The sequence below is a fragment of the Panthera tigris genome, chromosome E1 (assembly GCF_018350195.1).
Source record: "Panthera tigris isolate Pti1 chromosome E1, P.tigris_Pti1_mat1.1, whole genome shotgun sequence".
In the NCBI taxonomy this organism is placed as follows: domain Eukaryota; kingdom Metazoa; phylum Chordata; class Mammalia; order Carnivora; family Felidae; genus Panthera; species Panthera tigris.
Genome location: NC_056673.1, coordinates 54,352,470 through 54,378,500, shown reverse-complemented (window position 1 = coordinate 54,378,500; position 26,031 = coordinate 54,352,470). Strand labels below are relative to the sequence as shown.

Below are 26,031 nucleotides of genomic sequence, written 5' to 3'. Positions count from 1 at the left end.
AAAACTCCTTTCTCCCAGGTATTTGTAGGTTGATGCAGTGGAACCGGCCAGGTGGAGATGGGTGTTGGGGAGGGAGGGAGGAAGGGAGTCGGATTGCCTCTTTATCAGTCACGAGCACCCCACATTCCAGACAAGGTCTAGATTCCAAAATAACCATCAAGACCCAAATGGGATTTTATTATTATACTGCCAAGTAACAAAACCAGATATCCTCCTCTGCCCCAACCATAGTATGTGAAGTGACTGAAGTGACCTCCCCAACCATCCAGGATGGCCTTGCCCCAGACTTGAGCCCAGGGGCCCTGTCCCACTAACAGCTCCCTTCACCTCACCACCCTTCCACATCCAAGGCCGAGTCTGGCCGCACATTTCTACAGGGTTTTGGCAACGGGGTTCTATTCAGGGCAGGGAGGCCAGGAAGTCCTGTCATCCTGGCCATGCTTCCTGGGCTCACCTCCCTTCCCCAGTGGCACCGAAAGCATGGAGGTGTTGGGCAGGCACCCTCATGATTCCTGGGCCTCAGGAGCCCCAGCCTTCTGAGATCCTGAGCTCCTGTTTGCAGGTCACCCCCATCCGCCCAGCCTCCACCTCCTATTTTCTGCTACACCCCATCCAGCCTTGGGGCAGGAGGGCAGGTTCCAGTCCCCTCAGGTATGCCGGAAGCGTACGTCTTTGCCATGGGTGCTTGCGCCATGAGGCAGGCGGGGCCCACGGGCAGCCCGTCGGGAAATACCAGCTGGGTTGGAGGGAACAGCGAGGGGTAAGGGGTCCCCAGGGCCTGCAACAGAGAAAGGGCCGGGAGCAGGGGGTTAGGAATTCCTCCCACTCCCTCTCTGGTCATCCAGCGGCCTTGAACTCCTCAGGGGCACAAGCCCGAGAGACCAGTCCCATAGACGTTTCTGTGAGAGCCCGGTTTTCAACCGTGGACGGCCACAGGTACAGGGAGATCAACACGCCTCCTTCCTGGGCTGGCCAAGGGCTCCCCTTCCCCATTCCGTCCCTCGCTGGTACTGACCCGTGCTCTGGCTTGGAGGGAGTTTGACCTTGGCCAAAGGCAGCGTGACCTTTCCCAGATGCCGGATACCAGGTGCTGGGTGTCCACACACGGGCACCCTGTGGTCCGAGATGCTCTCTGTGGGACGGGGCCCCAGGAGGTGTGTCTTGGGGCGGGAGAGCTGCGGTGGTTGGAGAACAGTGAGGTGAGTCGGGGCCGTATGGTGTATGCCCCCATGCCAGCCCCGGGGACAGAGGCATGGAGGGTGGCGCAGGGCTGGAGGTGCCCTGGGGCCTCTGGAGGAGTCCGGGCTCTCATCTACAATGAAGGGGCGCAGACACCCCATGCCCTGTCTTTTGCCTCACCCCTTGCCCCGTGACCTCAAAGGACCGGGACCTCCGTTTCCTCTTCTTGGCCTCCAGGGACTCCTCCCGTCTCTTGCCCGGGCTTTTCTTCTGGCCACGCATCCAGGGCCCGGGGCCGTCGCCGACAGGCCCGACTGCCTGGGATGGGGCCTCGCCTGTGCTGCTAGACAGGTTGTCCTCACTGGCAGCGTGCTGCAGCGTGGGGCTGGGTGGCCGCTTGCAGGCCAGAGGGCCCCGGGGCTGCGAATCGGCCTCACTCAGCGAGGGCAGAGACAGGCTGCTGCACTCCATCGCAGGTGCCAGCAGGTGGCGCCCCTCGGCGCCCAAAGCCCGCGAGCGCCGCCTGGCCGCCTTCACTGAGATGCACTTGGTGCCCGTCAGGATCTCCTTCTTCTCTGCAGCGGGAAAGGAGCACCCAACCTGGGGTCAGGATCACATATTCCTCCCCCTCCCTCACCTCCAACGCCCCTCCTCTGCCGAGACAGGAAATGAGTAGAGCCGGAAGGCCAGCTCTCCCACTTGCCTGCTGTTTAAGAAACCGGGGGGGGGGGGGGGGGGGGGGGGGGGGGGGGGGGCAAGTTTCCAAGCCTTACTTTCATCTGTAAAGTGGGGATGGTGACATTAACCCCATAGGGTCGTTGTGAGGATTAACTGAGAAGATGGGCTTAGCCTGCAGTCAGAGGGTAGGGATTCCATCTATATTTGCTATTATAGTTATTATCGCGGGAGGGGGCGGGGGGGGGGGGACATGATCCTAAGTGCCATGTACTCCCCGTTCTAACTTCTGATTGTGCTGTCAGCTCTCTGTGTGTCCTTGAGCCGGTGGATAATCCTCTCTGGGCATTGGTGCCTCTCTTTACAGAATGGGTAGCACCAAAGTTTCAATGGTGCCAGGCTCAGGCTGGCAGGGGGCACACCTTTGTAGGACAAGGGGATCTCTGATAGGTTCTCACTGCTGTCGGGGGAAGAGTTGATCCGGCTGCTCAGGCTGACCGGGCCATCCTCAGGGGGCACCTGCAGGTGAAGTGATTGAGAAGAGAAAGGCATTAAGACGCCCCACTCAGCAGAGACAGTGCGGCCTCGGTGGGGGGCGGGGGGGGCAGTGATGGCCATTTTGGAAAGGCTCCATCCCAACCACTGGCGGTCTACCCTGTGCTCCCGCCCCCAGCAGAGGATCCCGGGGCCAGTGGTGCTCAGTGCTCACCTCCTGGGTCACCAGGCCGCCGATCTGGATGGGGGGTGGGGTGGGCACAGAGGAGCTCTTCACGTGCCAGGCCCGGGGACTGGCTTTGAACACGCGGTTGGCTTCACTGAGGTTGGCAGAGGCGGATGAGTGGCTCTTGGCCAGGCTGGTCCCATTGAGGTCCCACCCCCACCCCGAGGGGAGAGAGAACCCAGGAGTTCGGGCTCCAGATGGGTGCCTCCCCCTCCCTTTCGTTCCTGCTCCTTCTCCCCCAGTTAGCTCTAGTCTGGGTTGGCATCCCTGGGCTACGGCTCAGCAGGTGGTGGCTCAGGCTGGCAGGACGCTCTGGACGTGGTCTCTGGCCTCACCTCTCCGTGCTGAGGGGCGGGAGGATGCTGTTCTGCGGGCGCTGGACCTCAGAGCTCAGCGTCTTCACACTCTCCGGGTCAGACTCCGGAGTCAGCGCGGTTCCTGCTGGGGCAATTCTGGGCAAGGAGCTGTCCTGGGGAGGGAAGGTGGAGGCAGGGGAGGGCAGTCGGAAGACTTGGTCCTGGACCAGGTGACAGCACAGGGTGACAAGGGCTCACAAGGTGACCAAGAGTTTGGGGAGAGCAGTGGGTTCGTGTTCTGGCTCATGAGGGATAAACGGTGGTCTTCTGGTCACTTCCGGGGGCACTGCCTGATGGCCTGGTCTCTTGGGAGGGCGTCTGGAGCCACTTGTGATACCTCAGATAGCCAGCCCTGACCCTCACACCCTGGGTAGGGACAAGTGCTAGAGAAGAATGCCCCGGGACGGGGCTCTGACTCAGGCTGGGCAAGGCTGGGGTTGGGGTAAGAAGGAAGGGGAGTGAACTCCCTGGGGTCCCGGCCAGCCTGGTCCCATTGGCACCCCAGCTACCTGCGGGCACTGCCTTGGGCACGAGCCCCTCCGCCAGCACCTGTGCTCGCGCGCATGCGCAGGCCTGCCCACGCGCCCACCTGCAGGGCCCGAGAGGCCACTCGGTCCATGATGGTGGCCCGCTCCAGGCTGCCCTCCTCCAGCTCCCGCAGGTACACTTCATATAGGTCCTCCAGGCGTTGCGGGACGGCCAGGTTGTAGTCTGCCGGGGGGAGGAGCGGGGCTCAGCGCGTGCCCTCGGGCCCTCCGCGCGTCCGGGGCGTGGGGGGTGGGGGTGGGGACCTGGGTGGCTCGGGCGCGCGGAGCCCACCGTCGATGATCTGCCGCTGGCCTTGGATGATCTCGTCGCAGAGGCTGCGGTGCTGCTCCAGGCGGCGCACGGCCTCGCGGCGGTGGCGGAGCGCGCCGTCCCGGAGCAGCGCGTGCGACTGCATCTCCGTGTTCTCCACCTCCAGCTCGTGCACGCGGCACAGCAGGCTGAGCACCTCGCGCTGCTCCTCGGAGCCGATGCGCCGCGGCAGCGTCTCCTCCAGGCGCCGGCCCCGCGCCCGCAGCTCGCGGCAGCGCTGCTCCAGCGCCAGCTAGGGGCGGGGGGGGGAGGGGGGGGGGTCGGCGCCAGGCGGCCGGGCCCGCGAGCCGCCGCTGCCCCCACGCTGAGCCCGTCGGCGCCCCTCCAAACTCCCGAGCTCCCCCCTGGGCCGAAGCTCCATTCTGAGGCCAACCCTCGAAGCCGCGTCTTGGGCCTGGCGACCAGGGGCTGGTCCTAAATGGCCCCTCCGCGCCCACGTCCTTGCCACCCTGACCGCGGCCTGCGCCTGGGGCCAGCCCCATGGATATCTGCCCCAACCCCGGCCCGTCCGATGCCCTCGGGGCTCATGGCACCGCCCCGCCCCCTCTCCCTCTTCCCCCACCCCCCTGCCCCGCCCCCTCTCCCTCTTCCCCCACCCCCCCTGCCCCGCCCCCAGCCCCAGACACCTTCTGCTTCCGCAGCTTCTTCTGCTCGCCCACCAGGGCAGCAATGCTCTCCCGGGCCGAGGCCACTTCTGGGGGCTCCAGGGTGTCTGGCTGGTCATCGCCCGTGTCTGAGTCCTTCTCGCTGTCGTCCTTGGTGTAGGATTCCTTCCGCTGCTCCTCCCGCCATTTGAGCGCCCTGCGTGACTTCTCGTGCTCCCAGCTGCCGCAGCCGCCACCCCCGGAAACGGGGGAGTCAGACCACGGGAGGGCGTGGGGGGACAGCCCGCAGCCGCAGCCCCCTCTGTCCCAGGCCCCGGCGGGGACCTGGACGGCGCCCGGGCAGGCGGTGCTCACCCGGCAATGGTGAGCAGGTGGCGGGAGGTGTCGATCTGGACCTCCATGGCGTGGTTCTCCAGCTCCAGCAGCTGCCTCCGAACGTCCATCTGCTCCTGGAAGGCGCTGATGAGCTGCTCCCGCAACTGTCCCATCTCGGCCTGCTCGCCCTGCTCACTGTGAAGTTGGACCTCGGCTGCCCAGAGGATGGGATGGGGGGGGGGCAGAGGAAGTGAGTGGAGGAGGGAGGGTCAGGTGGGGAAGTCTGGGCCTGGGTCGCCACCCACCCCCCCCATCCCTTTCTTCCCAAACCATTTCCTGTCCCACCACCTCCTCCCAAAACACCTCCTAGATGGCTGCCTCCTCCCTCACCCCACCCCCACATCGAGGCTTCAGGCTGTGACCCAAAGGTGATTCTCAGCTCCTCTGTGTGAACCGGGCTTCCGCTCGTCCTTTCAGAACCTTCACGTCAACTATAAAAGGTGCCCCTTAGACACTTTACTGCCATCTGTTGGACAGCCATCAGAGCCAACACACAAATCTACAGAGGATGGTGCTCGGTCCAGTGATGCCGGGCGCCGCCTCACAGACCTACGCTGTAGCCCGAGTGGTGCCCCCCGCAGCTAAATGCTCACACATCTGTCACTTGTGTGATCTCACCCAGTCTTAATTACTGTCAAGTCTCTGAAACGGAGATGAGGATTCCACCTGACAGTTGCAGGACGGAAGGCTCAGAGCAGTTGAGTGAGTAGCCCAAGGCGCCCAGCCAGAAAATGCCCGAGTCTGGATCTGAACCCAGCACCGCCTGACCCCCGCCCCCCTTCCCCTCCCCGAGGGCTGCCTGAGCTGGGCTCCCAGCACACACCTTGGATGTGGCGGATGTCACCCCGCTCCGGCCGGCCCCGGGCCTGGCCCCGCCCACCCTGCTCATCGATCTTGCACTTGAGCCTCTGGATCTCGCCCCGCAGGTCCGCGATGATGCTGGTGTACTGGGCGATGTGGTAGGAGACGTTGAGCAGATTCTGTTTCACCTGCAGAAAGCGCGGAACAGGGCAGAGCGGGTACAGTCACCCCAGACACTGGGGCCTGCCTGCAGGGTCTTCCTTTCTCTTCTTTCCCTAGTCTTCCTGGATGATGATAATGGCCCCAACCTTGCTTCCAGCCCCCCAACCTATCCCCCCCCCCCCCGCCTCTGCCAGACCCGTGCTCCTAAAATGCTGCTTCTGCTCATCCACCTTCACTGGCTCCCTACTGCTCCGGAGAAATGCTCTGGCTCCTTCACTGGGGCCCTCCGCTATCTCGATTTTTTTTTTAAAAGCACTGTTCCATGAATGTTCTGCTCTGGTTGAGGAACCGTCCTACTGTCCCCACCACTACCACAGACACCGTTTCCTTCCTGCCCTTGACACCTCTCCTCTTACTGCTGCTGGCCCTTCTGGACTGTCCTCCTCATCCTTCAGAGTCCCACTCTCAGTCCCCAAAGTGCCCCACCCAGTTCTGCCAGCTCACCCCCACCTCCCTGTTCCCTAGTGGCCTCAGCAGGTACTGTTGTCTTAGTAATATTCTGAATTATCAGTGAGCTTTTTCAAGGGCATGCCTCCTCCTCCCATTAAGTTCCTTGAGGATTGGAATAAAACCGAAAGCCCCTGGACAGTAGCTGACAAAGTGCGGGGTCGGGGGAGCGTTCGCTAAGTTCTAGCTCTCAGGCGGTGAACATTCCCACCCTTCCGCCCACGCGGGTAGAGAGAGACTTCCAGGACGCCTGGGGGGGGCTCAGTCCGTTGAGCGTCTGACTCTTGATTTCGGCTCAGGTCATGATCTCGTGGTTCATGAGTTCGAGCCCTGAATCAGGCTCTGCGCTGACAGCTCAGAGTCTCGGGTTCTCTTTCCCTCTCTCTCTGCCCCTCCCCCCACCCGCGCTCTCTCAAAATAAGTAAAGTTTATACATATTAAAAAAAGACACTTCCTATAGCAGGTGGTGGGGATTCTAATGCATTTGCCTGAGGGTGACTCCGAAACCAGGCAGGGCCACTTCTAGTTTCAGTGCCCAGCTGGGGAGTCACTTAACTTCCTTCAGCCTCATTTCCCTAAACCACGAGATGGGAGCATAGTAAATCTGGCCTCACTTGAGCAACAAATGAGGTGACGTGTGAAAGCTGCCTCTGCTGGCCTGTTAGGTTACGGGCTTTGAAAATGTAAACGTCTGAACGGGCATCTGAAGACGAAAATGGAGACGGAAGGGGATAGGGGCAGGGGGCACATGACCTTGAACAAGGAGAAGGGGGCCCTCGGGAGCGGTGCGCTTTCCGGCAGGCACGCAGGTGTTGAGGGTGTGGGGAAGGGCGTGGGGTGACATTGGACTAGGGAAGGAGGCCAGTGCCACGGTGGCTGGTGCCAGAGAATGGGGTGGGGTGGCAGGAATCCCTCCAGGCAGGGCCCTCACCCTGGTCTTGATGTTCTTGGCCCGGCCAGCGTAGGTCAGGGTGTTCCGGGACTCCTCAAAGGCGCTGCTCGCGGGACTGATGTGGGCGATCATCACGGTGCGGCTGTTCCCGCCCAGGGAATCCTGGATGGCAGGGAGGGCGGGCTGCTGTCAGCCGGGGACCACCTCCCTGGGACCCTGCTCCCGCCGGGCTGTCCACGATGCCCTCCACGAGGTGTGCTCTCCTTCGCTCTGTCACACGCACACTCACAGATGCTCGCACTCACCCACAGGTGCTGGTGTTGGGCCTCACATGGTCTCCCCTGGGTCCAGATGTTTCCCGCCCCCCTGCTGTCTCTCCTCCCCACTTCCAGATTCTTCTCCACATTCCCATTTGTAGATTTCAAGTATCTGATCCAGGTCAGGGCCTCCCGGCTTTCCCTTTCCCTCCCCTCATGAGGAAAGGCAGCGAGAAGTGCCTCCCCCTTCCCATCACCTCTGGCCTTTCAAGGGGCCCCCCGGCCCCCCATTTCTGACTGCTGATGGCACTGTTGTTTCAGCTGGAGTGCGAGACAGGGGATGGGGACCCCTGTATGAAGGCTGAATGTGGCCTGTGGCCACCCCCTCCCTTGCTCTGTGTGAACAGCCCTGGGGAGGGGCGGGGGGAGCAGGGAGAAAGCTGAGGCTCAATTGTGTCACCATCCCCACCTCCCGGTGGCCTGTGGGCACAGTAATGGGGGCGGGCTGACATGGGGCTTGGCTAACGCCGCCGCAGTTGCGATATTAGGCCACAGACTCTGTCTGGATCCTCCTTCCAGCCTGTATTATCCTGGGCCCTTCGGAAGGTTACTTAACCCCTCTGTGCCTCAGTTTCCTCATCTGCAAATGGAAATAGTATTTCCCCAATGACGAGGTTGCTTCAAGAAGAAAGAAGCCAGTGGAATGAAGCACCGAACACAGCCCAGCCAGGGGCGGGCCCCCAAATAGCAGACACCTGAACCCCCCAACCCAGGCAGCTCTTGGCTCCCTCAGGCCTGCAGCCCAGTGCGGGGTGGGGGGGTTGTCCAGTGAATGGCTTTTCCCTCCCCGTTGCCCACTCTTTGGTTAGGGTCACCAGGGAAAATACACAACACCTGGTTAAATCTGAATTTCAGATAAACGATGAACGATTTTTTTTTTTTAGTACAAGTATATCCCAAACGCTGCATGGGATGTACTTCTTTCTACTAACACAAATTTCATCGTTTGTCTGAAATTCCAGTGTCGCTGGGCGTCTTGTATTTTTAGTTGCTGAATCGGGCAGCCCTGCTCTGGGGGCCCAGTGCCCAGGCAGGGCCACAGCTGGTACCTTCAGGAGCCTCGTGAGCTTGCTGTCGCGGTAGTTGATGTACTTGTTACTGTTCTTGTCGCTCAGCGCGTTGATGCAGTTGCCCAGGGCCAGCAGGGAGCGGTTGATGTGGGCCCCCTCCTTCATGCGCTGCCCACGGTTCTGTGTCTGGGGTGGGGGGCGGTGAGCAAGTGGGCAGAACCGGGGCCCTTGTAGGGCAGGGGGAGGGGCTTCACCTGCGCCCTGGGTGGTCTTGGGCCACAAGCCCCTCCCCCCCACCCCCACCAGGGGCCTGGAATGTGGCCGTGCCCCAGGGCCTGGTCTCTTCAGGGTTCAAGAAGGTGAGACAACAGGAAGGCCTCAGGGGAGAGTGACAGACTGGAGGCTTCAGGGGAGGGCCGAGAGCCTGGCTCTTTGTCCTCCCCCAAAGACTGGCCCCATGTCACCAAGGAAGACGTGGAGGGAGGCTGACAGCTGGCAAGACCACAGGCACGTGGCTCTAGAGGGCGCCCTGGGCTTCGGGGGTGGGGTGGGGGTGGGGGTAGGAGGAGGTGTGTGTGTGTGGGGGGGGGTCATCCCCCTCCTGTCCCTGGGCCTGCAGGGACACTGTCAATGCTGAAGAAGCCCTGCTCAAAGCTGCCCGGCCCCCCAAAGCTGGCGCACCTCCTCTCCCTGGCTGCTCCCCTCCCCTGGGTCCCTCCAGGAAGCCCTCAGGCCTTCCTGGCAGAGAGGGGTGTGTTTCTTGAACCGCCACCCCACCCCCCCGCCCGTTTCAACCCAATTCCACAAGTTCAAACATGAAACCCTCTGAATTCTCCCCGGCCCGATATCCTGTCCCTTGCATCTGCTAGCAGTGACATCACCTGGCCTCATCACTTGGGTGACCGTGAAACCTCCCGGTTTGCCTGAAGGAGGGGGGCCTGGCCTACCTACTGGGTACTGGGTGCTGTCGGGCTGAGGCCGCAGTGCCAGGCTGGCAGGGTGAGGATGGGTGTTCTGAGAAAGGGTAATGGACCCTCCTCTCTCCCCAGCATGGTCGGCAGGGCCCCCTGAGTCCGGGGATGTGTGTCTCCCCTGCCCCAGCTCCTTATGTGGACTCGCTCATTCCCAGCCCCCCTCCTCCTGGGCAGCTGGTCTCCTTGCCTGGGGAAACCCTCCTCATCCCAGGATCTTTCCCACAAATAGCCAGGATACCCCACCCCCACCCCTTCCCCTCATGCACCTCTGTGACATTCCTCAGTCCCTTACCGAGGGGGAGCCCTCACGCCTACCCTCCCTAGATGGCTTCCCCAACCTGATCTCCTGGGAAGCCAGGAGCTCAGCATCCCTGCCCTCCCCCCAGGTCCCCCCAAACATTCTCCCCAGTCCTGGGGGAGCTGACCTCACCTGGGAGGCACGCTCAGAGCCAGCCAGGTCAATCATGAACAGGCGGCCCTGCCGCACCTCCTGCAGGACATTTTTGACCCGGCTGCGCTGGCGCACGGCCACCTGGAGCACGGCGTGGGAGCGGGAGGACGTCTGGTTGGCCGCCGTGGGCTCCTGGGTCCTCTGCCGGTTCCCCTTCATCAGCAGCTGCATGATCTGCGTGGAGAGGTGGGAAGGACGCCACTCCTGGGGATCTGGGAAGGACGTCCTTCCTCTTAGAGGTTGCAAAGGGGCCCAGGGTGGGGATGCGAAGGGGCCCAGGGCGGGTGGGCGGGCTGGGAGGCTGCTTATCTGGTTAGTCCCCAGGGGCAGCGCAGCCAGGAAGGGCATGAAGTCAGGGGCAAGCGCCCCCTGCTTGCGCAGTCATACAGGATTCTCTGCGTCTGTCCTGACCCCGGCCCCAGCTGAGCCGGTGGAGCCCTGGCTGCAGTCCCCCGTCCCCTCCTGCCCACACGGGTGAATGTCCCTCTCCACTGCCCCAAGGGTTGCATGAGACTCGCCTCTTTGGCATTGATGGTGGAGACCTCAGTGATTCCAGCCACCTGGATCACCCCTTTGGAGTCCTCCCTCAGCTCTAGGTACCCCAGGGCGGGGTTCAGCAGGTCCCGGATCATCTCATTGTAGATCTGATGTGTGTGTGTGGGGGGGAGAGGGGTGTTAATGGAGACCAATGGCAGGTGGTCCAGGCAAGGACCAGGTTCCCCATCCCTCCTAAGCAAGAAAGGGAGAGGAGCTCGCACATTCTTAGCCCCAGCCTGGGAGCCCCAGGCTCCTTTCAGGGAAACTGGTTAACGAGAAAGATCCCTGGGGCGCCTGGGTGGCTCAGTCAGTTGAGCATCTGACTCCTGATTTCGGCTCAGATCATGATCTCCCGGCTCTGAGTTGGAGCCCCGCGTCAGGCTCTGCGCTGAGTGTGGAGCCTGCTTGGGATTCTCTCTTTCTCTCTCTCTCCCTCTCTGCCCCTCCCCTGCTTATGCTCACTCTCTCTCTCTCAAAATAAATAAATATATATATTTTTTTAATAAAGGAGAAAGACCCCTTCCTTTCTATGGGGTGGGGATAAGGGAACTTCAGCGTCCACAGGGAAACATCCGGCTGCCAGAACCTCGGATAGAGAAACCCTCAGAAACAAGTGGGATCCCCTGTGCAGGTGGGCTGGGCACCGGGCAGAAGATGGGGACCTGACCGATGGCCAGCCCTGCCTGTTGCTAGGCAACCCTTATGCTACTTCTCCCTGCAACCTCCCCTCCCCCCCAAGTGCATCTTGCTGGCTGAGTCAACACTATGCCCCTGGAGCAGTGGCTGGGAGCAACCTCTGCCCTTCCTGAGCTGTCACCCAGGAGATTATCAGCTCCTGGAGGGAGCCAGGGTGGCCCGGAGCCAGGTGGAGTGCAGCCCACTGGCTCTTCTGGCCTCTGCACGCTCCCACCACTGCTGTCCCATCGGTGCCTGGCAGTCGCACTCCCGCGGGGTGGGCACGGGAGGGGCCGTGGCCGGGTAACCCAGGCCAGTGGGCTCAAGCCTGTCCAGGTACTCGGGTCTTACCTGTACCCACGCACACAGGGTTCCTGGAGGTGGCCTGGCAGGGCAGATACCACTTTAAGGCAGGGGCCCTTGCTGATGGCGAGGTGCTGAGGTGTGGCGTCGTCTGGGAGGGTGGCTGAGGTCTTTGCTCAGGGACAAGGCTACTTTGGATTGTGGCAAAAGGGGCAGGGCTGGGCTTTAAAGCTCTAGGATCCTGAGTTTGACTCCCTGCTCCCTCACTTACTGTGTGATGTTGGCCTGGTTGTGTAACCTCTCTGAACCTCGGGGTTTCGGCAAAATGGGGCCAACGGAATGCGTGTGGCTGCCCTACGGGCCTCTCGCTGAAGCTGGGGTCAGGGGAGGGCTCACCTCCAGGTAGGACATGGACACCTCATATTCCATGTCATTGCTGGTCTCCTCAATGGCACGGAAGAGGTCATTGAGGGTCCGAACGTAGATGCCAGGCTCACGGTCCGTGCCCAGCATAGTGTAGGTTTTCCCACAGCCTGGGGCAGAACAAGGTGGTGGTTAAGCTGGTTGGGGGCCGGAAGCACGGCTCAGCCGGACCAGGGCTCTCCCTGCCACACCTGAGTCTGTCCCCAAGGCCGGACCCCGCAAATGGCCAGGGAGGTGGGGGGGCGAGGAGGATGGCATTCTCGGCGGGGGATGGGGCCTCTGCGGCCAGAGGGCCCTGCGGGCATTTGGATCAAGCCACATCCTTGACTCCTGCTTCAGCTGAGGCCAGGGGGTCAGAAGGGGCATACGGTCCTGGCCCAGGGTCTCGCCTCACCTGTGGGGCCATAAGCAAAGACAGTGGCGTTGTAGCCTGAGATGACGCCTTCGATGAGGCTCTTGGTGGTGGCCTGATACACCATCTCCTGCAGGGAAGAGGAGATTGTCAGGGGCCTGGTGTACAGGCAGGACAGAGCACACACACCCACAGGCATGTCCTGGCCCGGGGCAGGAGCAGGTTCTGTTTCTGGGGCTCTCAGCCTGAGAAGTAGGGGCGGGGAGTGAGGGGTGGGTGTCTCTGCTTTCACCAGCCTGAAACAGAGCTCGGGACACCTGAGACACCTGCCCCCACTGCTGGCTCCTGGCCCCCCGCCCCAAGGACGCATTACATCTGCTCCTGGGAGCATCCCCCAGATGGACAAGAAGAGGGGTATCTGGGAGGGTGTCGGCTTCCTCGAGACTCTCCTCCCGGCGCCAGATGGGCTCCAAGCACCTTCCTCCAGCTCCTGGGGGCGGGGCCAGCCTGGGGGTGTGCCGTGTGGGTGCCTGCAGAGGGTGGCGTCCGTGCACTGACTCAGGTCTGTCTATGCGTTGAGGCTGAGCACAAGCCACGAAGGCGCACACACATTTGCACCCACAGGGACGTGGTACCATGGAGGCCAGGGAGCAAGTGGTGGAGGGAGGGCTGAGGGTCCACGGCCGGGTTGCCTGAGGGCTCCCTCCCGGGTGGGGCAAAGGTTGGAGAGGGGCTCCTGCATGTCCCTAGGCCCAGGCCCTCCCTCACCTGGGTGGCGGTGAAGTCAAAGGCCACGTCAAACAGGTAGGACTTCTCCCGGGAACGGTGTGCTCGAAGGATATCATCGGGGTCCTCCATTGGGTCCATGAGAACCACCATCTGCAAAGGTCCCCGAGGGGGCTCTGGCAGTCACCCGGGAGCTCCAGGCCCACACCAGTGGCAACACTGACCTCAGCTCTCCTGGCCCAGCACACGGGCTGAGCAGTGGGAGGGGTCCTGCTGGAGGTCCTGGAGCTGCGCAGCCCCAGGCTCCTGAGCCCCAGGCTCAGCCCCTCGGGTGTCCGATCTGGGCACTGGGCTCTGGATGCCCAAAGGGGAAGCCTCCCTAACAACTGACAATGTGTCAAAGGAGCTGATGGCGTCATGGTGCCCCAAGCCAGCCAGGCCCCAGACCTGGGTGCCCCAGGCCCCTCTACCAGAGAAGTAGGACCAGTAACAATGGCTTGCATTTGCTGTACATTTATTCTGGGTCAGGACCTACTCTATACCCTTTAGGTGCAGGGACTTGCTTAACCCCCCACTCCAAGGCCAGGCGGTAAGGCCCATAATTATTCCCACTCTACAGATGAGGAAACCGAGGCCCAGAGGAGTAACTTGTCCAAGCTCAGCTACCAGAAGCAGGAGGGGGAACCCTGGACTCAAAACCCGGGATCTGGGTTCAAAGCCTGCAGCCCCTTCACTGCCTCTGTGTGGTACCTGAGACCCTGCCTGCCTCACCCCTCTGCGCCCTGCCCCCAGCCAGTGGGGAGACCCAGGGGTGGAGCACAGGGCCGCTGGCTGCTGGGTGACAGGGGTGAGGGAAGTGGGCTAGGCTTGAGGACTGCCCACTTGTGTCAGAGAGGGGGATGTGGGGTGACTTATCAATGGTGCCTGCAGCCTTGACCCTGAGCTGGGGGTGGATGGAGGGACCCAGGGTTGGAGGCGAGGACGAAGGTCCAGGTTGGCCATTCCGGGCTCCCTCCCTGCAGGGTAGGGGCATCTGTGCTCTGTGTGTGGGGGAAGGTGGGGTGGCTGGGGGATACACAAGGGACCTCACCAGGTTCTTCCTCTGCTCCAAGGGTGATCAAGGGGCCCATTTTCCAGAACAATCTCCAAGCCCACTCCGCACCCAGCTCCACTCTGCCCCTCCCTCGGCCCAAGTGTCCTGGGTGTGCTAAGCCTGGTGCCGGACTCTGAGGACAGGTGCAGAGGAAGAAAACTGGGTCTTGGCCAGAGGCTCTTGGCCTAGGGTAGGAGCGGGAAGAGACAGTTCCCAGACTCACAGAAATGCCAGAAGACATTCAAAGATGTGTGGGAGGGCTGGAGTCGGGGGTGGATTTAGGACGAGGCAGGGCAAGGTCTGGATGCCCATCCTACGTCTTGTTAGCAGCATGGCCTTGTGTGAACACTTTAACCCGCCTGGGCCTCGGTCACCTCCTCCACCAGATGGGACAGGTATATCACCCGCCTGCAGGACTGTGAAGAGCCCAGGCGATATGTGTATGGCGGGTATGGGCACAGCACCAGACATAGACTAAGTGCTCAAGGGTCTTCATTCAAGGGGATGTGAGGAGGGACAGCGTGAGTGACGCAGGTAATGGGCCACCCCACCCTCACCATGGAGGGGGCCACCAGGGTGCCACCGACTCTGCGCCTGCCTGAGTCCCCCCAGGAGCGGAGCCTCCAGATCAGGTCCCTGTCCCCCGCCCCGGCCGCTCCATCGAGGTGCCCCCTGCAAGGCGACTCTGTGTCGGGGAGCGCCTCGGCTTGGGAGGGGCATCCAGGGGAAAACGAGTTTCAGCTGCGCTCCAGGGCCGGACTGTGGTTATAGCCAGCATGACGGTCCCACGGCAACTTTTACTTGCAGGGGGAGGGCAGGTGGTAATGAGGGACGGCGTGGGCGCCTTTACACCCAGCCCCTCCTCCCGGTACGTAGTAACAGCGGCTCACCTCCACTGAGCCCTCTCCCATGAATTCATAATTATTGTTTCCAGATGGGGACATCGAGGCCCAAAGTCGCGTAGCTAAGGAACGGTGGGGCCCTGGTGGTCTGTGCTCCTGGGCACCTTTGTGAACCTGCTCTGACACACGCCATCTGCTCGTCCGGGGGCCGTGCCGGGTGGGATGTGGCAGTGGGAGGGCTTCTCCCCACCAGTGAGGCCCCAGCACCCCCACTGCGCACATCAGCCCTACCTAACCAGACTCTGGAGATGAGATGCTCACCGAGGAGGTAAACTGAGGCCTAACACAGGACAAGGCACTGAGGAGGACTGGCTGTCCTAGGACCATCCCAGGTTGTACAGTGACTGCGTTCCCTTCCTGGGTCAGCGGGAGAGCCAGGGCCACCGCCAGCCCTGAAAAGGGCTGGAGAACAGATAAGGTGGGGGGTGGGGGGCGGGGAGGGGGGAGGGCGGTCACTCTGAGGGACAGAGGGAGCTGAGGGCAAGGCAGCAGGAGCACGCCCCGGAGCCCAGCCCAGCTCCGTGGATTTGGGAGATCCACAGTGGGTCCCTCTGGGTGCACCCCCTTTGAACACCAGGATTTAGGAGGCCCAGTCCTGGGAAGGCCACAGCCTGGGACTCCTGCCACACTCCTGTCAGCACTTAGGTGTATGATGCTTCACCGCCTGGACCCCTGCGGTAGGTACACACCCGTGCTCACTGCGTGCAGACTGGTCTAAGACCCTTGGGGTCCCAGCAGGGCCCTCTCCTGGGAGTCTTACGGAAGAGAGAGAACAGGGAAGATAGCGCAGGTCCCCGGAGGAGGCCGGGCTGCAGGAGTCTCACCCGGAAGTCTCATCCAACCAGGTAATTTCAGGTAAGCCAGTGGGGGGTGGGGGGCAGGGACAGAGGCTGGAACAGCTCCAGACAGGCTGGGCGGGGGCTTAGTGCGGGGTAGGAATGGGGTCGCTGACTTGGCCCCCTCATAGCTTGCCAAAGCCGAGGTGGGCACAGCAAGCTGAGTGCGGGGTGCCTGGGCCTGCGCTGTTACTGGGGTGCCCACCTGTCCCCAGCCACCCCCTCGGGGCTTCGGCCCGAATGCCCTATCAGCCTCCTCCAGGATCCAGTTCCTGTGTGAGGCCCTAAAGCCAGCAGCATGAGCCCTGATCAAGTTGCAGATCCAAATGAAGATAAAGCTGCCTCTGAGCCCCCTGGACAGGTCCCAGGGGGATGCGACAGGAACCTGAAGGAGGTCTCCCCCCTCGGGCGCCAGCCCTCCTGCTGATGCGGGTAGGGCCGGCTGCCTGAGGGGCGCCCCCCCCCCCCGCCCCCGCAGCGGGCCGCACGCACCGAGGCTTATCGCCCACCCATCACCTTCAAACAATCTCCGGGCACCACAAGTTCACGGCACCCTGGACATTTGGTTCCTTTGATATCCAGGCTCCTGAATCAGTACATTGTCAGCACAGCTGCCGTGACCCCTCTTAAAGAGGCCTTTGTCTGGGTCTCCATCTGCCCGGGCCCCGGCCCACGCCCCACGCTCCCGAGCATCGCCCCCTATCCCTCTCCACTCTGGCACACAATGGAGCCCTTGTGCCCCTCGGCCAGGTGAGCTGAGCCATGGGGAGGGCTGGGGACGGGCCCTCGTGGCTGCCGCCCCAGAGAGCAGCACGGGGAGTGCAGGTCAAGGGAAGCTTCTATGTACCAGGCAGTAAACTGGGGAGAGAGAAAGTGACATGTGGTTTCCCCATGTCTGACTTTACAGGAGGCAGTCGGAGCACAAGGAGGGGCACTGATCCAGCCTTACCACTTCCGGAAGGCTTCCTGGAAGAGGTGGTGCCAGAATCGAGTTTTAAAGGACGAGCAGGCGGGGCGCCTGAGTGGCTCAGTCTGTTAAGCGTCGGGCTCTCGGTTTCAGCTCAGGTCATGATTTCCTGGTTCGTGAGTTCCAGCCCCACGTTGGGCTCTGCGCTGACAGGGCGGAGCCTGCTTGGGATTCTCTCTCTCTGCCCCTCCCCTGTTCACTCTCTCTGTCTCTCTCAAAATAAATCAATAAACTTAAAAAAAAGAGAGAAGGGACGAGTAGGAGTTGGCAGAGAGATGGGAGGTGAGGCGAACATTCTAGAGAAAAGCGTGAACAAGCCTATGTGGGGTGAGAGGCGAGCTGTGGGTAGTGGTTCTCAGCTCAGAAGCCCTGGGGGTGGGGGGTTCTTGTGAGAACTGCAGGGTTGGGAAGAGAGCTCAAGAATTTCCCTCCTGTCTTCACCTCCTGGAATCTCCAGAGCACAGGCCCGAGATGGCCGCAAGGCGAGCCATCTGGGCCCCCTCCGTGAGCACATGCTGTCTGTTCCCGGCTGTGAGAGGCCCCTGTGCGGCCTCCAACGTGCCCCCTAAATGTCATCCTGGTCGGCACCCAGCATCCGCCCAAGGAATGTTTGCTGAATAAAGCTGCCTTTCCGAGGACCCCCGTGTGTTCCAGGCTCAGTGCCAAGCGCCTTGCACACATTTTCTCAGACACTCCCGTGATCCTTTTGTCGTAATGAGGAATCAGATAGGTGAGGTGCCAAAGCTGCACCTGACAAGGACAGAGCTGGTTTGACGGAGAGCTGCTGGGTCCCAGAATCCAGGGTCCCAACCACCAGGCCGCTTAGCGCTGCCTCCCGGGGAATGGGCCGGCCAGAAGCAGCCTGGCTGAGCGAATGCCCGCCTCGTATGGGTTGAACTGTGTCCTCCCCAAATTCAAATGCTGAAGTCCTAACTCCCCCGAGACTCTGATTGTGGCTTTATTTGGAAATAGGCTCATTGCAGATGTCATTGGTTCAGATGAGGTCCCTCTGGAGCAGGGTGGGCCCTACATCCAGGGGGACTGGTGTCCTGAAAAGGGGAGGTTTGGACACAGACACACATGGAAACAGACGACGTGAAGAGACACAGGGACAAGACGGCCATCTGCAAGCCGGGGAGAGAGGCCTGGACGGATCCCTCCCTCGGGGCCTCAGAAGGAGTCAACCCCTTGGACTTCTGGCCTCCAGGGCTGTGGAAAGATCCATTTCTGTGGTTAAATTCTCCCGGTCTGGGGAACTTCATTACAGCAGCCTTGAGAACCATAGACCAGCCAACCGGGCTCACCTGGTGCAGGCGGGGGGGTGGGGGGGTGGGGGGGTGGTGCGGGTTTCTGGAACCCACTTGGGACCTCGGCCAACCCCTCCCGCGGCCCCAAAGTGGTGGGCTCGGCACGGGCACTCCCCTTCATAATCCCCGGGTCATAAATGTTCATACCTACGGCACGCTGGGCACCTGCCTCTGGGAGGCGTCAACGGGGACATTGATCATACAGTGCACATGGGGGCCTCCCAATGCTGGGGGGAGGCAGGAGGCCAAGCCAGGAGTGGGGGAAGTGGCCTGGGGGAAGTTCCCCCACTAACTCATCAGAGGCCCCCACTGCCTCCCTCCCAGACCTGCTCTTAAGTCAGTGCAGATTTTGACCTTTCCATTGTCCCAGACTGTGAGCCCAGAAACCCAAGATCCATGGGGATGTAGGGGGCCTCAGGCTGGGCGGAGCGTTGTCTAATCTGTAAACTATGTCCCATGAAGAACCAGGCTCCTCCCCAGCATCTCCTAGGTGAGAAATACCTCGAACAAAGCATAACAGAAATTCCTCCTGCTACAAACCACTAAGCTGCTCAGATCAGCTTTGCAGTTTTATTTTTTATTTTATTACTATTATTATTTTTTTTGAGAGAGAGAGAGAAGTGGGGCTTACCCGAAGTGGGGCTCAAGTTTACCTAATGCGGGACTCGAACTCACGAACCCTGAAATCATGTCCTGAGCCGAAGTCAGATGCTTAACCAACTGAGCCCCGCAGGCGCCCAGCTTTGCAGTTTTAACTGGCTCCTTTCTGGCCTTTAAATGGCACACCCCAGACCAGAGCTCCCCAGTCTCGGCACTATTGACACTCTCGGCTGGATCGCGATGACAGGACCTGTCCTGTGCCCTGCAGGCTGCTTAGCAGTATCACTGGCCATTAGATGCCAGTAACATGATCTTTTCCTGGTTGTGACATTGCCAGATTGTCCCCTGGAGGGCAAAATCGCCCCCAGTTGAAAACCTCTGACCTAGACCATTCCTTCTCAAGCCTCCAAGGCTGGCAATGAAGATCTCCAAGGGAAGGGGTGCCACAAATCGGGTTTAGGGGCGACCCTGCTGTGTGACATTGAGGAAGCTACATCACCTCTCTGGGCCTCAAGTTCCTCCTAGTTGGAAGTCGGGGAGGGCCAACAGGGCCATCGCCTTGAAAGAGGAAACCATACCAATAACTGCCAGCCTCTTCGGGAAGGCCCAGCAGAGAAGCAGAATCTGGGAAGGCCCCCAGATCCCGGCGTGCAGCCCCTTTATTCTCGGGGCACAAACAAGGCAGAGCAAAACAGAAGCCTGATGCCAGGTGGGTTTCACCCCTGTCAGGCTGTTTCTGGATTTGTGTTTGCTTTTCCTTTAAGAAGGAGGATTTGTTGCTGGCCATATTTCTAGTAGTAAATGTACCATCCTGTGAGGGCCCAAGAAGGGAGACTTTGCTCCCAAGAAGGGTGTCCCCTTCAGGCTAGACAGAAAAGACCGGAAAGGAGCCTGCGGAGCTCAGAAATCCACCAAGGCTCAGCTGGCTGCTTAGGCCAGGCCGCCACCTGCCTACGGGACTCTGGGGGCCCTGAGGGCAAGGATGAAGGGAACCATGAGCCACAGGGCGCAGATAGGGCTGCACCTCTCACGGGTCTGCGAACACCCTCAGCAGAGTCCCTCAGGGGCCGTGCGGGAGGTGGACTCCTAGGCACGCCCCCGGTTCGCTGAAGCAGCATCTCTGGGGAAATGGGGCCCACGTCTCTGCCTTTTGAACTAGCACACCTGCCTGGCACCCACACAGCCGCTAAGTGTGGGCACCCTTACGTGAGGGCAGCCTTGTCCCCATTCGCCAAGAGGTGGGAAACGACCCAAACGCCCATCAACTGATGAGGGGCCAACAAAATGTGCCGCATCTATCCCATGGACGAGGACTCGGCCACAGAAACGAAGGAGGTGCCGACGCCTGCTGCCGTGGGGACCACCCTTGAAAACACGATGCTCAGCGACAGAAGCCAGACGCGAAGGACCACAGAGTACAAGATTCCATGTATACGAAACGTCCAGAACAGGCGGATCCATAGAGACGGAAAGTAGATTGGTGGTTGGCTGGGGCAGGGAGGGGGTGGAAAGATGGGCGGGGAGATGGCTTGGCACGGGGCTGGGTGGGGGGGTTGGGGAACCCTCAGACCCCCTCCCAGTCACCCCCCACCAGGCTCAGCTCTTTGGGGCAACGGGGCCGAGAAGCATCTGGAAGGTGTGTGTGTAGGGAAGTGGGCGGAAGGCCAGCTGCCCCCACAGCACTCGGTGGCCCTTGGCACCTGTCACCCTGTACTTTCTCCTGCACAGCTGCTGTGTGTGTGGCCGGGGCTCTCCCTTACTCCATCTCCTACAAGCATCTCAACAGCTCTGAGGCGGGGTGGGGCAGGTTCTTAATTCCCTGTCTTCTGATGAGGACCGAGGCCCCCCCGCCAGGACCTGAGGGCCCCGGGCGTGGCCCCTCAGATGGGACCCCAGGAGCACCGGGGTGACATGGGGCTTGGAGCAGATAAAGGCTAATTATGGGATTACACATATTGTCAGGTGGCTTAAATCCTGTAGGTAAACAGCCTGGAAGTGCTGGGAGGAGGGTCAGCGGGCTTCGGGCTTGGTTGGGGGTGGGGAGTGGGAGGGAGGAGGTGGAGCTTCCGCCCTTCCCCCCCCCCCCCGCCCCCTGCAGCCTCTCAGCCTGCACCTGCTCTCCGTCTGTGTTCATCCATAGCATCCCCGAGGGGTCTGGTGTCAGGGTCCAGTCCCACCCCCGTGCTACTAGGAGACCAAGCTCCTCCAAAAAGCCTTCCAGGAACACATATGTGGGGAGGTGACCATCTGGGGACCCCTGGGCTGAGACTCTGTCTGGCACCGGAGGCAGGGACGCAGGAAGTGGGCCAGGTGTCACCTCTAGGCTGGAAACCATCCTGCATTTCAGCCCTTACACAGACTAACATGTGTTAAACCGCTACTGTGTGCCAGGCACTGGGGAAGCCCCGTGCGTCCATCAGCCCACAAAATCCTTCAAAGGTGTTACAATTTGGGTCCTGGATTAAAAAGGGGGCCTTAAGACCACAAGCCTGCCAGGGTACCCAGACCGTCCCCTTTACAAATCTACACCCTCAGCCTAGCTTCCCCAGAATCCGGGCACACGGGCCTCTGATCCCCAAGGACACTTTGCCTGTGGGAGGGTCCCCTTTGCAGATTCTTGTTGCTATAACTTCCCGCGTCTCCAGGAGGACAATGCCTAGCTCTAAGGGAGGCTGTCCTCGGACCCCTCACAGTGGCCCAAGCCCATGGGTGACGGAGTTCTCGGACCACCTCTCCCAACTCAGGACCTCCCTGCCGCACGGCCTCCCTGCTGAGGCTCAGGAGGCTGGGCCCTCAACAGTGACCTCTGGGCTCCCCACCCCCAAGCCTGTGACCGCACCAGCAGGGGAAAAGCCGCCCACCCGACACAGAGAAAAGGCAGAGCCGGGAACCCCAGGCCAGAGGAAGCTGAACTGGGGAGCCCTTCTGTGGGGCCAGGCCACACAGGTCATGACGGCCACAAGCAGGGGAGCGACGGAAAGCAGTGGGTACAGGGAGACTCTGCATCCCAACTACACATCTGCTTTCGAGGAGGCAGGACACTGGGAGGCCGCCTGGACCCGCATGCATCTTTGCTCCCCGCCATGGTGGCCTGGGGGCGCTCCCAAAGTCACCCCACTGGCCCGCCAGGCTTCAGAACTCAGGAGGAATGGACAGCGCTAAACCCACCCGCTGGCCCATCAATGAAGCCACTGGAGCTGCGTCCCCGAGCGTCCCTCGGGGCCTGGCAGACAGACCGTGGGGGTCACTGGACAGGGACAAAGGTCTGGAGATGGGAGACAGGTCAGAGTAGGAGGCAAGGGAAGAGGGCTGTCCGTTTTGTCTCTTGGACCCCGTGGCTTCACCTCCTACTTGCGAGGGCCTTCTCTGTCAGCGGAGGGATGGCTGGGTTTTAGGATGTCCCTGGCCTGCCGATTGCTGTGGCTACACCCAAACCGCAGGCCAGGCGAGCCACCTTTGAACCCAGTGCGGGTAGAAGGAACTCGAGGCCAGAGGCCCAGCGCTCTCCCTGCAGGACCCAGTGTCTGTGTGGACAGCCCCGAGCCCACGCCACTCAGACGACCCTCCCTACATCTGTAAGCTGACAAGGGGGCAGCCCTGTTAGGATGGCCCAGGCCCAGAACCTTCTCAGAGACGCGGTTTGGCCAGATCGGGCTGGACCCTCCCTCTCCACTTGCAGGGACAGAAAGGAGCCAGTGTTTGCCGTGTGTGGGCACACAATGGGCTGTTCCCTAGACCAGAGCCCTTCCATCAGCAACAGTTAATATCTGTCAGCCTCCACTCCGGCCAGGAGCCAGGAGCGGCAGAGAAAGAGAGCCGTCATTGTCCCAGCCCCGAGGACCTGATATTCTTGGGGACAAGTTGGACAAACAGGGAGTGGCCCCTGCCTGGAAGGAGGCTTCTGGCTCATCAGGATGGCCCCTCTCACTCGGCCGGTCTGATAGCTCTGGGGAATTGTCAGTCGCTGATCGATGATGTTAGCTTACAGCTATTAAGCCCCTACTGTGTGCCCCTACCAGGCACCTGGGAAGCACTGAGCGTACTTGAACCCACAACGACCCTCTAGAGAGGACATCATGGTTGCTGCCCCCCGCTTACAGATGAGACAACTGAGGCTTCTAGAAGCAACCCGCCCGAAGGCCACACAGTCGGCAAACGGCAGAGCCTACTCAGCATGACTGTTGGGTGTATTCATCCTACTCCCGCGGGGCCTCCCCAGACGGATGGGGTCCTTCCAGTCACCCCTTGCTGTGCCCATCAGAGCTGAAGGAAGAGGCTGGAGCGGGTGCCTGTCCCCAGGGGAGCCCAGAGGCCCTACGGTCTGCCTCCAGCTCACTTCTCATGGCCCTCGGGCTTCCCGAGCCCTCCCCTGCCTCCCCAAACAGACATCCTGGGCCATGGTCTAAGAGAGTGTGGTCTGGCCCCTGCCACATCCTCTGCCTCACCTCACACCTCTCGGCCCTCTCTCTCCTGCTTGAGCCACACGGGCTTCTCCTGCTACCCGAGGGCATCACAATCCCTCCCACCACAGGGCCTTTGCACAGGCAAGGCCCTCTGATTGAAATGTCTCCCTTCATGCACAACCTAAGTTCCCTTCTCCACCTCAAGCACCGTCTCCTACAGGAGCTCTCCCCGACCCCTGTGCTGGGTCAAGTCCCCCTCACAGCACTATGCGTTTCCTCGAAGCCCCTGTTGGGGTTAATTCTTTGATTTTGTCTCCCTGTACGGGACTGTAAAGTAATGGAGCGAGGGCAGGGTTTCCAGCTCTGAGCACTGCCCCCCATGTGTCGTGGGTACATGATAAATATTTACTGCCTCCTGTGCAGATGACGTGGGGCCTGCCCCGCTCACCTCATCACAATAACATGAGGACCAGGAGAACAAGCAGGCATCCAAGGACTTAGCAAAACATGAACCAGAGGTAGGCTTTAGCCCTAGACCATGTAAACATGTGCTCTGTGGGTGGCAGGCATGTCGAGGTGGGGAAGTCACGTCATGGGCACATGGAAAAGTGTGTGAAAATTTTATGGCCGGACTGAGGAGTTCAGGGCCCATCCAGGCTAGGGAAGCTTTCAGCTGCATTTGGGTCAATCTGAAAAGGCTTCTTGGAAGAAGAACCCTGGTTTGCTTGACGATGTCATCCAGGAACAACTGAGAGTTCAGTGGATGGGGGAAGGATGATGCCTCAAGCCACGCAGACCCTTCCTCCCCCGCCTCCCCTCCGGTGAGCAGGTACCTGTCCCGCCAGGTATCAGCAGACCCCTGCCCTGCCCTGCCCTGCCCTGCAGCTCCTGGCCACAGACCCGGGTACCTGCTCATCCACTTTATGGGCGATGAGGGTGGCTCCTTCCTCCAGCTCTGCCACGCTGATGGGCCGGACCCGGAGCGCCACCTAGGAGGGAAGGCCAGACCCCTGAGATTAGATGGAGGGAGCTGGCTGGACAGACAGAAAGATGAGAGGACCCCAGGATTCCCCTGGGCGAGCCCCCTGGGTTCTCCTCTGTGCAGGCATCCCAGGCCTCCTTGGTCTTAAGGAAAACTCGGGGGTTCAAGGCCACCACCTGCGAGGAGGGGAGAAGGACCACAGCATGCAGGTTGCATCTGAGTCTGTGAATTTCCCCGGGGAGCCCGGGGCCTCAGGGAGAGCCCCAGGGGAGACAGCAGTCTGCTTCTCCAGCCTGCATCAGTCCCACGCCCAAATTAGGCACCTGCAGCTCCCCAAGGCTTTGAACTTGGAGCCTCGGCACTGGAGCAGCCCGTCTGTGCGTCTGTGAATGATGCACCGCAGCTAAAGGCGCGGGGCTGGCTGGTGGGCAGGTTGGGGCTGGGCCGAGGGAACTTCACCGTGACATCCCGACAACCGCAGCCACATTCCCACTGAGCACAGCGCCGTGAGAGTGAGAGAGCACAGGGCACCGAGAGAGCACAGCCAGGGAGAGACGATGGGTCTTCATCCTGTGCACGGGTCTCCCCCAAAGTACAAGGGGGTGCATTTCTTCTGACCAAGGGGAAATGCCTGCTGAATGCGTACATATTGCTAATAAGACCCTCCGAGGGACCTCTGCTGTCTGTCAGATCATCTCTACCGGCCCCCTCAGCCTCTGTGGGGAGGGGGGAAGCAGGAGGCTCTCCATTGCTGCCCTGGGGGCACGTCACCCGTGTGGGCCAAGGCAGCCATTTTCAAAGAGACACATTCTAAACCGCCAGAGAGAATATTCCAGAGCCTGGGGCTTTCTTGGGGCTGGGGTCCAGCTCCTCTTTGGAGCCACAAGCTCACTCTGCAGAGGCGTGGTGTCTGGGGGTGACATTATCCTCCAGTTCCATAACCACCCACCTGCTGGCGACGAAAGTCTCCCTTCCCAGGCCTCAGAAGTTAGGGGATGGGGAGAGAGGTGGGAGGGGCGGTGGCCTTGGGGTCACTGAGCCTCCCCCTCATCGTGTCAACACGGCATCGTTGATAACCAGGGGTCTGTCTTCAGTCCCTACCTGACCCCTAGATGCCTGCTCTTCATCTGCCCCAGACCCCAGGGCTCAGGGAAGAGGGCTGGCTGCTTCCCGCACTTCTAGGAAATACTGGACGGTATCTGTGTGGCAAGCCAGTGACCAGCCACTCTCAACCCCGTGCCAGCTCCTCGGGTATGTGGGGGCTCTTTGTCTACCTGTGACTCCCAATCCCTTTAAACTCCCAAACCCACGAGGCTAGGGGACAGCTCTGGTTCCCGAGGAAACCCCCACTTTCCCTTCTCTGGGCAGCTGGATTCAAGACCTGACTTTTCTAGATCAGAGAGCAGTGTTGCCCCAGAGACATAGGCACAAGCTTTGGGGATGGGGTGGGTCCCCTGGCGGGACGGTGTAAAGGGAGAGTGGGGTTGAAGCCAGGCTGACTTTTCAGGCCCCGGCGGGATGGCCACGGTGCCTTCCTTCTGCCGTCCAGGACTTGGGGAAAGTTGCCCTGGACAGTCCCATCCCTTGTCCTCAGTGTCCTCTTAGTGGTGGTGAGGGTACAGGTTGTGACGCCGAGTCAGGGTCTGGGTGTCGGGGGCGAGGAGGAGGAGGGTGTCGGGGTCTCACCATGAGTTGCTGGTCCTTGGAGTCCCTGCTGTCCTTCATGCTTGCGGCGGGTGGAGGGGCTCAGGCCGCGACAGCGGGCATGGCCGAGCCGCACCCCCACCGCCGCCGGGTCCCTCGCAGGCTCCCTGCGCCGCTGCCGCTGCCGCTGCCTGACAACCCGAAACCAACAACGCGCCCGCGGCCAAGGGCGCTGACCGGGAGGCGGGGCAAGGGGAGGGCCTCTGCGCCCCCGCCCCTTCCGCGCTGCTGGCGAGAGCTGGCCGCCTCCGCCGGGGAGGCGCCCGAGCCTGCGCCGCTTTCCGCGGGGACTGCCCGCCCGTGCGTCCCTCCAGCCCCTGCAGGGCGGCCCTGCGTCC

General features: G+C 61.2%; 1 protein-coding gene across 5 annotated transcripts; it reads right to left on the bottom strand.

The window, feature by feature from the left end:
- Window positions 1-150: 150 nt before the first annotated feature.
- KIF19 (kinesin family member 19) lies at window positions 151-26,031 on the bottom strand. 5 transcript variants are annotated; one of them, XM_042966797.1, is made up of 20 exons: window positions 25,676-26,031; window positions 23,916-23,996; window positions 12,942-13,052; window positions 12,216-12,303; window positions 11,795-11,931; window positions 10,402-10,527; window positions 9,863-10,057; window positions 8,498-8,644; window positions 7,171-7,293; window positions 5,593-5,758; window positions 4,749-4,923; window positions 4,416-4,614; window positions 3,751-4,021; window positions 3,521-3,642; window positions 2,911-3,044; window positions 2,564-2,669; window positions 2,277-2,373; window positions 1,360-1,754; window positions 1,016-1,175; window positions 151-778 (listed from the first exon to the last, which is right to left on the bottom strand). In XM_042966797.1, exons 1-20 carry the CDS (start codon window positions 25,712-25,714, stop codon window positions 648-650), a joined length of 3,003 nt encoding a protein of 1,000 aa, XP_042822731.1. In that variant the 5' UTR covers window positions 25,715-26,031; the 3' UTR covers window positions 151-647. The 5 variants fall into 5 exon arrangements, with proteins under 5 accessions (XP_042822731.1, XP_042822732.1, XP_042822734.1 ...); XM_042966798.1 differs by having other exon boundaries at window positions 2,313-2,373; XM_042966800.1 differs by lacking the exon at window positions 25,676-26,031 and adding an exon at window positions 11,447-11,480 and having other exon boundaries at window positions 23,916-23,991.

Coding starts and splice junctions, on each gene's coding strand:
- KIF19 (XM_042966797.1), bottom strand. CDS start 25,714: ATGAAGGACAGCAGGGACTCCAAGGACCAGCAACTCATG. Junction 13,053..23,915: donor CCCATAAAGTGGATGAGCAG/GTACCCGGGTCT, acceptor GGACCTTTGCAG/ATGGTGGTTCTCATGGACCC. Junction 4,022..4,415: donor AGAAGCTGCGGAAGCAGAAG/GTGTCTGGGGCT, acceptor CCCCGCCCCTAG/CTGGCGCTGGAGCAGCGCTG.